Source organism: Monomorium pharaonis, chromosome 11 (assembly GCF_013373865.1).
Source record: "Monomorium pharaonis isolate MP-MQ-018 chromosome 11, ASM1337386v2, whole genome shotgun sequence".
NCBI classification, from domain to species: domain Eukaryota; kingdom Metazoa; phylum Arthropoda; class Insecta; order Hymenoptera; family Formicidae; genus Monomorium; species Monomorium pharaonis.
The window spans coordinates 1320743-1334760 of NC_050477.1; the positions used below are offsets into that span (position 1 = coordinate 1320743).

Here is a 14018-nt window from a genome sequence, read left to right on the forward strand (position 1 = left end):
TTTGTTATTGTTTTTCCAGGATGACTATACGGATCATGTGCAATCGCCTATCGTGGAACAGACCGATGAGAAATATTACGATTCGGAATCTGTGAAAGAAGAAATCAAAATGGACGGTAGATCTATAGACAAACCAATCGCTCGAGAAAAACTCTCAATTGATATTTTTCCTCAAACAGAATTTTGTATAAAACGTGAAGAAAAAACAGAGTGCTCAGATATTAAAATGGAAGTGTCTTCCGAAATGCATACAGAAAGCGTTACGACGAAAAAAGAAAAAATTTCCCCAAAGTGGGAGGAAGATGATACAAAATCTGAATGTAATTATACTCAATTGAATCAGAAATTAATTGAAAAAATTCGAGAAGCCATCAAAAAGGAGGAAAATGTGAAGGAGGAAATTGTCACTAAAGGCACAGTTGAGATAATCGATCAGAACGAACCCGACACAGAGATGGAAGAATTCAGTTCTCCCATCGCTACTATAGAGCCTGACGCGATTCTCAAACAACGAGTGGTAGAAATGCAGTTGGAGTTTGGCGGTGCCATCGCTGAAATCGTTAACATTGTCAGTAGCGAAAACGATAAATCAAACGACGAGAAGAAATCGTCCGAGGCCATTGCGAAGTGCCAGGAAACCGTCGAAAAATCTGATGACAACGTGTCCATCGACGAATTCGACGTAGAGGCGCAGATGAAGAAGATCACGGGTGACGACGGTAACGATTATCAGGAGAAAATTGACGCGAACTCAGAGAAGGACAAGATGGACGGAATGGACGGAATAGAGGGATTAATGGAGAGCTCGAAGGAGGACTCGGACTCCGAGGATAAGGACATGGACGATGACAAGTACTGCGAATCTTCCTTTAAATTGTTTGATATCAGTCGCGAGGAAACACCTTTCAAAGAATCGGACATTAAACCCGATACTAAACCGGAACAGATTATCGTTGCAGAAGACGACGCGAAAGAGTCGGATGAGGGTACGAATGACGAGCTTACAAAAGAGGTCTCCAAGCCGGAACAGTCGTCTACTCTCATCGCGTTATCGGAGGAGTCTATTTTCGAATCGCCTTCTACGAACGTGGATGCGGAGTCCGTCACGGATTCTCCCAAGATCTTTCACTCGATTCCACCCCTAAGTGAGCGTATTCGTAAGAAGACCGTCGATCCGTCCGCCACGCCGAAAACGCCCAAGATGGATTTTGAAGCGGCTATCATAGAATCTACGATAAGTATAGACGATGGAGATGGGTCTAAGAACGGCGAGCAAAAGATTTTATCGACCGCGCTGCGCGAGCTCTTGGAAGCAAAACTGGACGACGAACCGGCGGCCAAAGTAATGAAAAATGAAATTGATAGTGAGATTAATGCGCCATCACAAGTAATTCAACCAAAATCAGACTCCTCTGAACATAGTTTAGACACAGTACAAGATTCAGTTTCGACTCAGGAAACTCTGAAGCCAGAAGAGATTCCAGTCAAGGAGGAAGAGACCAAACCTAAAGAGATAAAACGATTGAAAGACCCGAGGACCGTTGTGCCGAACAGTATGCCAGCACCAGCTTTCAAATCAGATGCTCTTCCTCCCGTCAAGCGCAAGGTTAGAAGGGTAGGACTGTAGTAATGTTTTTTTGTTGCTGAGAAATGGTGTCCCGGTGCATGGTTTTACCAATCTCTTACAGCATAAAACCAAACGATTCCTGCACTCCCACTCCCATTTTTATTTTTTTATAACTCTTTCTAAATAAATTTCTCTTTTGTGATCAAGGTCGATCTTATATAGAAATATCAATATTTTTTTCAGTTGTCCATATCGGAGTATCGCAAACGCAAACAACAGTCATCCGGAGGAACCGGTACCGAACCAGAATCGCCGAACGACGCTTCCACCACGGACAAAAGTGGAGCACGAGGTAGATCGGATAGCGCCAGCAGTGGCACCTCTTCGCTCAGTTCGGACGAGGAGGGTTCCAAAGCATCGCTGTCTCTTGACGTAACGGGTCTTAACACGCACTTTCCTAATTCTACTAATGAGAACGAAGAAAAAAAAGGTAACCATCTTTTAAATATTGTTTTATTTTATTGAATTTTCTAAAGACATGATCGCATTATTACAAATTGAATCTTCCACCAATGTAACGTTTAATGAATTAATATTTGAATCAGGAGAGGAAGGTGCGATTGGTTGGTCTGCAGCACCGACTTTGGTAGAACGTCAACGAGAAAATCTTACCGAGCGACTAAAACGTGAATTTGGATTGTTCCTCAGCGATGACGAGGAGGAAAGAGCTCGCAAGCATGGTACATATTTTAAAGAAAAATACATTGGGGAAAGAATATTGCAGTCTTGAAAAAGATAAAACTATTTTTTGAAAGAGATAAAATTATTTTAGAGAAATAAAGAAATCTTGAAAATCTATTAAATTTGTAGAGAATGGTGACAATACTAAAACACTTTATGTTATATACGTCATCTTTATCCTCCTGTCTACAGGTTTGACGGCCGAGGCGATACTCAAGGCGCACAAATCTCCGCCTCCTAATTTAGTAGTCGGGACTCCGCCGGGATTGCCGCAGCTGCCCCCGCAGCCGTATATACCGCCACCCGGTTCAGCGTCTATCCATTATCCCCAGTTCCAAAGCAAACCCGGCACGGTGCAATACCCAAACTTCGCGATACCGCCGCCGACCACGACTCAGCATACGATGTACGGCACCGCTACGCCGTCACAGGTGGCCGCAGTTAGCAAACAGACGCCGCAGACATCACAGTTCCTGGTGCCCCAGGTAGCTCAAGCACCACCGGGTGCTAACCCGTATCCACCGCAATTCGTCCCGCCACCGCCACCGCCATCAACGCCGGCGACAGGAACGGCGGTGCCAATCTCGAAGTTCCCGTCGGTGACGCCGCCACCGCCGCCGCCCCCGGGTACCCAGTTGCCGTACCCTCCGACGCCGTCGGGACAACCTCAGAAGCCATTTTTTAACCATCCGGCGCCGAGGTCGTAACCGGCAGAAAAGGTTAGGATCGTTAAAAGTTCTTAAGCTTTTAAGTGATATTTTATATTCTTCGCAACTGGCGGGTGTCTTCATTGAACCGATTAGTTTGCTCACTCTTTTATTAATGAGGCAAAGTTTTAGTAGACTCTTTGCGTTGGAAAAAAAAGAGCAAAAAGAATTCAAACTATTTCAAAATATTTTTGATGGAAGTTTGCATTCTTTTATTATAAGCTAACAAAATATCACTTTGTACATGGAAGCAAGTTACAAACGGCAAGAAGCCGCAAACAGAATTCCAACGATTTCTTAAACAGTTAGAAAGAAAACTGTGGTTTTGATTTGTGCTGTCAATCGCTTCTAGAATTGTCACATATATTTAAAATTTACTGATACACGTTCAATGGTTTTTTCTCAAGATATTCGACGGAATTCGTGTGGCCTAAAGTGATAGTTTAGTATTTTGAGGATATAGCGACGCGCGTTTTAAGTAGCATATATCTAGAAAAAAAGAGTTGTATTGGTACCTTTTTCGCGAACAACGGCCAAAAGTGTATTTGAATGGCATACACTTTTTATACCGGTGAAATGGTGCCCTAAATACGTTTATATATATTATATATATATATACATATATATATATGTGTGTATATATATATATAGCATTAGTCCAATTTTTTTATAAGGTGTTAAGTTGAAAGCGCGCTTTTCGGCTGGCTGGTGTCAGTCGATTTTTGCGATATCCACTCTAAAACAGTTATCATTATGTGTACAATGTGCGCATCCCTGCATAATACAACATACTTGTACATATTATTTGCATATATGCATAATAATATTAACAATATAGCTATATTTAATGACGCTATATATTTAGATTAGTTCATAGTAACAAGCCGTAACAAACCTAGTATGAATAGATAAGCTAGTACTGTGTTGTGTTGTTTTTTGACTAAAAAGAGGCAAAAAGTGGCGCGGAATTCTCTATATTTTATATTTCACTGTAAAAGGTCAGATTATTTATAATAAAAGATAAATGTTGAAATTTGAAAACTTGAGTTTTATTTTCGAGATTTGTAAAAGGCGATTACTTGATTTTTCTCTTTCTCTCTTTCTCTCTCTCTCTCTCTCTCTCTCTCTCTCTCTCTCTCTCTCTCTCTCTCTCTCTCTCTCTCTCTCTCTCTTTCTCGTACGAAGATAACTTATTTAGTGTGCGCGACAGATGTTTTTTGACGCCAGTTTTTATTTAAAAAAGATTTATAAATTTATATGAGACTATTGAGATATAGTGAGAGGATACACCAGTTACGGTAAATGGTACAACGTACAACGTACAACGTACCATTTTTACTCTCTTTGATGCTTTAAGCAATAACGCAATACATTTTATTTATAAAAGCGCGAGGATACGTTACAATACGTTTTATTTGTGCGTTTATCTTAAAAAAGGATTTCCCAAAATTTTATTCGCTCATAACATTCATTCAAGTACAAAACTTATTATATAATAAAAAGTGTATTAAATCGTGTAGAAGTAAATTAATACAGCGAAAGAATCGTAGTCTATTTTGTAACTAAGAGCTGCTTTACGATCTTTTCGTTTTTAGTACGATTGTTCTATAATCGAAACAAAAGAAATATGTGTTTCGTCTGTACTTTGAGCAATAGATTTGCGTTAAAAAACTAGTTAGCGACATCCTTTGCGCATGTATTAGTAATTCGGTGTATTACATAATCTCGTAATTAAAGATATCGTGATTTTTGTCTAATAATTTTAAAAGTCTAGTTCCAACAATGCGCGCGTATGTAATTAAAATTATATATATTGTATATGTAATTGAAATTATATAGATATATATATAGCGATATAACAAATTTTTCAGATTTTGATGGTGCGATTATTACGTGTACATAAATACGTTACTTGTTATGATGCGCGAGAAAAGCCAAGTTTGAATTTCTTTGTAAGTTTACAGCTTTTCTTTGTTTGTAATATAATGTATTGTTTATTCTATTTTCCGTCATAGACTTTCCGAATCGCGAAGAGTGATGGATATAGGATATTTAGAAGAAACAACGAAGAGATGAAGAAACAGTTACTTCATTAATGTTGTGTATTTAAGAATGTGCAGCGCACTAAGAATTATAATTATTCACTCTCCGCGATGTAATAGAGAGTCATCTGACCGTGTCGCTCGAATTAATCATAGTACAATTATCTAAATGATAACATTCATTAGAAATTTGTGACAATTACGTTACACGTTAAAGTAATGTCAAGTGACAATTGAAATAAATTTTTCGAAAGGAAAACATGTAAATCATAAATTTGTTTAGCCTCGTTTAGATAACACTATCTTAAGTTTTATTGATGAAAAGAAAACATATATATATATCTCTTAATTTATTATACGATGTGCAAAAGCTTTATTTTCATAATGGATTATAAAGGTCATATTCACAGTCGAATCTTATATTTAAAATCATTTTAAGCACTGTCTTAAGATGTCATCAACCAATTATAGAATATTATTAGCATTTTAAAAACGTTATTTGAAACCGTCTTGAAATAAGAATCGACTATGAATATCAGCCTAGAACTCTTTCTCAGCTTGGACTTGTGTGATCTCCTAATTGCAAATTATGTAACTATGGATGTGGTCCACTATAAATACTCCGAAACGTTTCCGATGTGCTATTAATTTTATTTAACAATGCGGCGTTAATTCGTCATTAATGCCTTACAGATTTTCGTTCTATAAAAACAAAAAAAAAACAAAGTTAAAAAGAATAGAAACTTAATAAGAAAATAAAAGAATTAGAAAGATTTAAAAAATTATTGCTGATGTATCTTGCTGAAATATTATTGGCCATGAAAATTTGTTTCGCAAAAAAGTAAAATAAAAAGAAAAAAAGAGACTGGACGATACCGTGTTTACTCGCAGTGGAATTAAAAATCCATATGTCCAAATCGGAGCGAAAGTATCTGGAATACTTGGGAGTGCCAAGTGTACCGCATCCGTCGTGTAATCCGATTATATGATAGGATTCTACCTGAACGAAGATGCAAAATATGCAATGCGGGATTTTCCATGTACACATAGGAGAAAGAGAAGCGAGCGATTTTAATCCTGTAATGTCGATTTTTAAGCGAATATCAAAGTTTAGAGATCTGTGATTAGAAGATGTGCGATAAAAACTTGAATATAAAATTTATGCATTCTTTACATAAGATTAGGGGGGGAAGAAGGGGTATTCTAAGGCGAAATTCTGGGATGTGCATATACGATGCATGTGTACGGATCTCCTGTAGAGGAACACCTTCCTTTTTTCTTACATTGTGTTTGGCTGCGATTTCAAAATGTAAACAGACGTATTTTTGGCATTTGATATTTACTTTATACTTTAGCTAATATTTTGTAATAAAAAGAGACATGCACATAAATGTAAGTTATAAATTGTCGCAGGTGGCGTGACATCAGACACGGAAGAAAGTGTACAGCTTGTGTTCGCCATCCGCATACAAATTGAAAACGTGTAAATATTTTTGTAAGATAAATTTTAAATGTGCATATATACATATATATATATATATACATACATTATTTAATTATTAAGTATATATATACACACACTATATACATATATGTATATTATCTCTCTTTATTCTTCGAATTTTTATGAAATTCTACGAGAATCTCTAAAATCCGAAGAAAAAGCTATACGATATACGATTGCTTTTTGCAGCGAAATCTATATGTTTATTATCCATACAATTCTCCAATAAAAACTATACATATACGTACAGATATGTGTAATACATATCTGTAAAATGAGACATTCTGACATAAAAAAGCAGGCAACATGCGACCTTGTTATTAAAAAAGCATCTGATAGTATAAAACAATTCGTTAGGATAATCGTTTCAATGTTGTAAATAAAAGCAGAGCGCATAGCGGTTATTATATTATTATATTATATTATATTAATATATTATATTATATTCGCATATATATATATACATATATATATTCAATCTTTATATAATAGGCTGAGAATACACGATAATTTTTTTATTTGCGATTCACTGTTACATGTATGTGCCTAGTTATAGCCATGTTACAATTATTACCTATTACATTGTATGATAATTTAATCCATATTATCGATTATAATAAATGTAACAAGTTCTTCGATATCAAACTCTATACACACGATATATTATTATGGCGTAACGTGTAAAGAGCTCATATTTAGGCATACGTGAAAAAATTTAATAAATCGGAATACATTTTACGAAGTCGAGATTGTTGACTTGATGTCCCTCGCCTTTTATCCATTACGGTTTATTTCCACGATTGAACCGGCTATCGCTCGATTTACTGTTATCCCGCTCCTTCCCGAGTGCGAACAAATGGAATCGTGTAATCGAAAATAAAAATTAGCTTGGTAACTGATATCAAGGTTGTTTACCACGTGTCGCGTCACAGATAAAAACTTATCTGTTTATTTCGACTTTTAAACAATAGGTAGACACCTGTGATGTATTGCCGTACATTAATTTCCATAAGATTATTACCACGCGACTCTGTGGCACTATCTCTAGCTACTCGAAATTATAATTGTTTCGTTTTTTTTTTTTTAATATTCGGGTTTTTTTTTACATCAATTTGCATAAGATTATTACCACGTGACTCTTCGGCGCTGTCTCTAGCTACTGTAAATTATAATTGTTTTCGTGTTTTTTTCATTTCAATATTCGGGTTTTTTCTTACATTAATTTGCATAAGATTATTACCACGCGACTCTTCAGCGTTATCTCTAGCTACTCTAAATTATCATTGTTTTTTTTTTTTTTTTTTTTTTTTCAATTTGATATTCGGATTTATTTTTTTATCGTATTTTCTCGAATTTTTATATAATCTTGGAACTTTTTACAAAAATTCTCAGATATTTTACGAATCTAAGAATATTTTAAAATTCATGTAAATTTACAAAAGATTTTAAGAAAAGATGTAGATTTTCTAAGTATTTCTGAGAACTTGTTTGAATTCGAATTAAGGATTTAAAAACTTGAAAAATATTTAATGATTATGGTTTCGGAATTATTTATTTGAAGTAAAGATATGCATTAATTACGATAAGAAAATTATTACCATGCAATTTGCAATTCTAAACTATATAAGTTTTAATAATTTTACATTTGGTATTGGGATTTATTATTTATATTGTAACATTGAGCAGATATCGTATTTGTCTTGTGTTTTTTAAAAAATTCTTGGAATTCAACAATTATCTATAAAGTGATTGTGCTATCGTAATAATATCTAAAAAAGTTAAACGAGTTTTTTCTTATTCAGTTGGTCGCGTCATGCACAAATGCAATTTTTACGGAATAATGTTGCATTTTTTTCTTGATAAAATTTTGGTAACTTTTACCTGATTTCATGGAATTGTCGCTTATTGTCACGTAAAAAGGGCAAAGTCTCCTGTCGCTAACAGAAGCATTTTCGAAACGAAGGAGAGCAAATAGAGATTCGCAAAATTCGAGAATCTGCTAGCCGCGTACTCCGCCGCCGAGCGTCCCGTCTCGTCGCGTCGCGTCGCATCGCGTGGCGTGGCGTCGCCGCGCGTCCACGCGCGGTGTTTTCCGTCGATGATTTCAAACGTCGGGCCGGCGCGACGCGCGACGTGGCGGACGCGCGCGCATGGGAGCCTGTTACTAACCCGCGCCATTCGATTCGAGGCGCTCGCCGTGACGTCAACGCCGGTGACCGGCGGCAATTGGGCGAGCCGTCACCAGCCGCGGTACGGTCTTCGGTACGGCGTGGCCGTCGCCGCCGCGCGGCATTCCGGCCGCGACGGCACTCCGGAAGGTGAAGAGTGTACGCTCCGCTTGTGGCTCCGCTCTGAGACGCCGCCGTCCGTCTGCTAGCTGTGTGTGACAGTCGATCCCGACGGACGCGGTGGCGTCCGGACGCGCGCGCCTTATCGGCCTTATCATCGTCGGCGGGCGGACGGGCGGACGTGCGGAGAGGACCAGGGCCAGCCGAAGGGGACTTTAAGAGGCGCGTAGGCATCGCAGGGCGCACAAGCGGGCGGACCACGACAGCGGACGAGCGATGTCGCTGAGCGAGCTAGACGAAACAGCTGTGGAGAATTTCCGCGAGTACCTGCGGATACCGTCGGTGCATCCGGACATCAATTACGGTGAGCAATCGCGGGGGAGGACGAGACTCCGGACTTCCGTGGAATTTTCGGAAAACGTGTTAAACGCCGCGAATGAGGGGGAGGGGGGAGGGGGGCAGGAGAGAGCGAGAGAGAGAAAGAGAGAATCTGTGACGCGCGTCTAAAAGCGTCCGGCGGCGAAAGCGAGTTTCGCGACGCGTATCGCGTTCGGAGACAAGAGACACCGGTGTGAACTCGAGAGGAAAGCGGGAGAAAGCGCAAAGTCCGCAAGGGAGGAAAAAAAAAAGCGGGGGGACCCACGCCGACCGGCCACGTCCGCTCCGCGAGAGAACGGGGTCGCGAAGCACGCGCGCGCTCTCAACGACGCGCTTCCTTGTTAGGGCAAATTGCGCGATTCATCGACGGCAACGGCGACGGCGACGAGGGTGACCTGTCCGTGGGAAACGACGCGCTCCGCTGCGACGCCGGCCAGTCGAGGAGGACGCTTTCTACCTCTCTCTCTCTCTCTCTCTTTCTCTTTCTCGCGAGGTGACGAATTGGGGATAGCGTCGGTGACGCTATCCAGCCATTGGCATTGCCCCACCCTGCGCGCGCGATGTTATTTCTATTTTTATTTCGCTCGCGTCCGGTCGCGGCGACCACGTCGATTCCGCTGGACCGTTCGGCGACGTCCCCGAGACCGGGCCCGCGGCGACGCCGCGTGACCCAGATCGCGAACACAGTGCCCGGCGGCACAACGCCGTTGGTTCCATGGCTTCGCCGTCGCGGATCCCGGCGAAGGTGCGTAGGGTCGATTATGTAAGCGGGATTCCGCGCGTTCCTCGCCTCGCCGGCGAGGTGGCGGCGCCAACCTGCAACGCGGACGCGTCTTCGACGACACGTTTACGACTCGTTGTATTTCATTGATAACGCACGCTACGCGAAGTGAAGAAAATAAAGACCCCTTCCTGATTCTCTCGATGAAATAGATAAGAGGCCGCAATTGATAATAGAGCCAATTACCATTCCACTGCGAGTATCTCCGTCTCTTATCGCGATAATCGCATACGGGGGCCTCTGGTATCACGAGAGAAATTAATTCTCTCAGTTTACAATTACTATAATTGCCGAGTCACCTTACTTACCTTATTATTCTTTATGAGTGAGAAAGGTCACTCGGACTAACATTAAACACTCTAATAATAATTTAGCCTTGAATCTTTTGCTTGTAAGCAGACTGAATTAGAATCTAAATTAAACACCTGATATACAGATTGGCTTGAAAATTGTAGTAAATTAAATATATTTTGGATTTTAGAACAGAAGTCTACAGCTTGCGTACAGGATCTCATGTGTGATATATTTTTGTTTATTGTACCTCTCATTCCAGATGAGTGTGTGGCATTCCTGAAGAAACAGGCAGAGTCCCTCGACTTGCCGTTGAAGATCTATCACGTACACCCCAAAAAGCCGATTGTGGTTTTAACATGGACGGGAACACAGCCGACAAAGCCCTCGATTCTCCTGAACAGTCACATGGACGTTGTACCTGTCTTCGAGGTAAATGCTTTTTGACTTGCGGTAAAAACGCTGCGAATATATGAGATGATCTTTGATACTAATCTGTATTCTAGGACAAATGGACCTATCCGCCATTCAGCGCTCACATGGACGAGCAGGGCAACATCTACGCTCGTGGTAGTCAGGACATGAAGTGCGTGGGAATACAGTATCTGGAGGCGATTCGCAGACTAAAGCTGAATGGACAACGCTGTCAGCGCACCATCCACATCTCCTTTGTCCCAGATGAGGAGATTGGCGGGGTTCTCGGAATGAAGGAATTCGTGCACACCCCGGATTTCAAAGCCTTGAACGTCGGTTTCGCGCTGGACGAAGGTGTGGCCAGTCCGTTTGAGCACTACTATATGTTCAACGGGGAAAGATCGATCTGGCACGTCGAGATAAAGTGCGAGGGAAATCCCGGGCACGGATCGATTATGCTGGACAACACGGCTGGAGAGAAATTGAGAGTCATAATCGATCGCTTCACAGACTTTCGAACTTCCGAGAAAGCGAAACTCACAGATCCAACGAAACTGCCGGTTACACTTGGCAACGTAACTTCTGTGAATCTTACGAAAGTTTGGGTAGGTATCTTGCGCGGAGACGTACTGTTTTCATTAAAGAATTTTTAGCATCTAAGAGAAATGAAAATAACGACTCGTTAATATTTAAATATCACTGGATTATTGTCTCTCATTTCTTTCATTTACTTTTATATCGAATTCACGTATGGAAACATCAAATATCAAGTGAGATTCTATACTGAATTCACGTAATGAAGAAAATGCAAATAAATTGATTAGCTTTAATTTTCAAGTCGTTATATGATACATGTTTACTTTATATGTCTGTTCCATTGGGATTTTCATATTCCACAGTAAGTATTTTGATGTTTTAATAATTCTTGTGATCAACGTTGATAATGCCCGCGTTTACCAAAAAAGCTTTGCAATTATTTAATATAAGTTTCTTTAATATGATTAATAGATTCTTTAATAGATTCTTGACTTTAGTTCTTTATGAATAAATGTATAAATGAATAAATGTATAAACTAATCGTATTACAATAGTTACAAAGCTGCTTTTTCTGCTGAATACATACGAATGGTACATGATTTCTAATAATTTTCCGATATATTATTTTTTATTTTATAATTGAGACCTTATTTTACCATTCGTTTTTATGTTTTTATCAAATTCTATAAATGTTCCTTATTTATATGTCTGTTTGATATTTGCTGACTTTAATTTATTAAATGCACTTGTTTACAGGGTGGCGTACAAACTAACGTTATACCTACCGAGCTCAGCGCTATGTTCGACATTCGTGTAACACCTTCCGTTGACCACGATGAATTCGAGGCTACTATCAAACGCTGGTGCGAAGAGGCTGGTCCAGATGTAACTTACTCCTTCGAGGAGAAAAATCCCAAAATCGAAAACACCAAGCTTGACGAGTCTAATCCTTTCTGGCTTGCTTTCAAAAAAATCTGCGATGAAATTGGTGTCAAGTTGGAAATCGGTATCTTTCCGGGAGGCACAGACAGCCGTTTTGTGCGACAGGTGAGCATTAACTTGCTCTCTATACAAAAATTTAACGTTTAAGCACGTTACATGTAGAAAAGGAAATATGCATTGTTGTTTCAATGTAATTAGTATATAATTTACAATGCATTCATTAATTCAAGCGAAATATGTTTGTAAAACTTCCGCGTCATACTTTGCTCTTTGTATTTGCTTCAGAAATTTAAATTTATTTAAAGAATTTCAATTTTACACAATCCATTTTATAAGTTGTTTGTAAAATTGAAATTCTTTAAATACAACATTCTATAAGTGTTTTATCTCTAATACATTTATACATTATACGTATTTATATTTATCTTTCTCAAATTAAGAATAGTAGTTTATTTTTAAATTAAAATTAAACAAAATTAAATTAAATTTATTACATATCTACTATCTTCATATATTATTTTATATGTAATTTTATATATTAAAGAGTAAGAAATGACTCGTAGTTTTCAAAATGATGAAAAACACTGCCCATATAAATTAAACATCGCTTTTAAATTAAAATTATATATTATTTTAATTATGGGAGAAACATTAATTTGTTAGATGTACTATATTTTTAAAAATATACCTATTTTTCATAGAATATAAATTTGAATGTATATATTTATTTCACAGGTGGGTATTCCTGCTCTTTGCTTCTCGCCAATGAACAAGACAAAGATACTTCTTCACGATAACGACGAATATCTTAACAAGGACGTATTTCTGAAAGGAATAGAGATATACATGAAAATAATACCGACTGTTGCGAATGTTTAAACGAACACGCCACATTCGTTCATCAAATATTTAAAGTGCCATAGTCAGATAGTTGGAGCTAATGATTTATTCTACAGATTGATGAGCTTATTGAGCAAAGTCTCTTGAATTCAAGAGATCGTATTAACGTGCAATAATACTAAGTCAATATATATTTCTATATTGCATTTATATATATACGTTAACGTTATAAGATCGTTTTAAATGTTTATTACTGTTGGATGGATTTATTTGAAAAGAGATAAGTTCGACTAAGAAATACAACATAAGGAAAAAGAAGAATGAAGAGAGTGAATATCTTAAAAAAAGATAAAACGTTTTAAATCACAAAATGATGAAGGCAAGGAGGTACTCTCTACAGAAGAGATAAGTAAAGGCTAACATGGATACATCGATAACGACAGTGTCAGGGAAACAATACAAGATTTGGATAAAAAAGTCGAACGCTCACGATTAAACGCATAAAGAGTGCAATAAAGAAAACAATGGTGCTATACAAACGGGACCAGAGCAATCTGCTCAAATTAAAGAAGTTCTTCGAGATTCTTCCAGTTAAATGCAATAAATACTATTTTTATACGGCTTTATAACGCACGTGAAAGTGCGTATCCTCATTCGATGGAGAGTCAAGAGTCAAAGCAAGCGCAACGAGGGAAACGAAAGCATAAACGTGTTTACACATCGAACCGACTGAAATGAATAGACTGACATGATCCAAATGTTTTGTAATACGTATTTTATGGAAGTATATCGCGGAGAGATGTATATTCAGCTGGCGATGAATAAAGTATGGAGAAAAGTATGAGTACGACAGGTAATTTGAGATAAGAGAACCGTCTATTGATTTTGGAGGTAAAAGACCTAAGGACACGTTAGACACGTCAGAGGAAAAATTACGCCGGGACAGATAGAAAGCGAGAGCATCGAAAAAACGTGAAATTTCGCGC

General features: G+C 38.5%; 2 protein-coding genes across 3 annotated transcripts in view; both read left to right on the forward strand.

Moving 5' to 3' along the window:
* The window catches only part of LOC105839571, a 33721-nt gene extending 26418 nt beyond the window's left edge, over positions 1-7303 (forward strand). Inside the window, exons 10-13 of one of the 2 annotated variants that reach the window (XM_036294001.1) lie at positions 20-1615; positions 1811-2057; positions 2173-2307; positions 2501-7303. In XM_036294001.1, the coding sequence (XP_036149894.1) occupies positions 20-1615; positions 1811-2057; positions 2173-2307; positions 2501-3015 (2493 nt within the window). In that variant the 3' untranslated portion in view covers positions 3016-7303. The remainder of the gene's footprint in view (positions 1-19; positions 1616-1810; positions 2058-2172; positions 2308-2500) is intronic. The other variant, XM_036294002.1, reaches the window with a different exon arrangement.
* Positions 7304-8808: 1505 nt separating this feature from the next.
* Positions 8809-13873, forward strand: LOC105839002 (aminoacylase-1). Its single transcript, XM_012684983.3, has 5 exons — positions 8809-9213; positions 10562-10731; positions 10806-11318; positions 12007-12297; positions 12928-13873. Exons 1-5 carry the CDS (start codon positions 9126-9128, stop codon positions 13069-13071), a joined length of 1206 nt encoding a protein of 401 aa, XP_012540437.1. The 5' UTR covers positions 8809-9125; the 3' UTR covers positions 13072-13873.
* Positions 13874-14018: the final 145 nt, after the last annotated feature.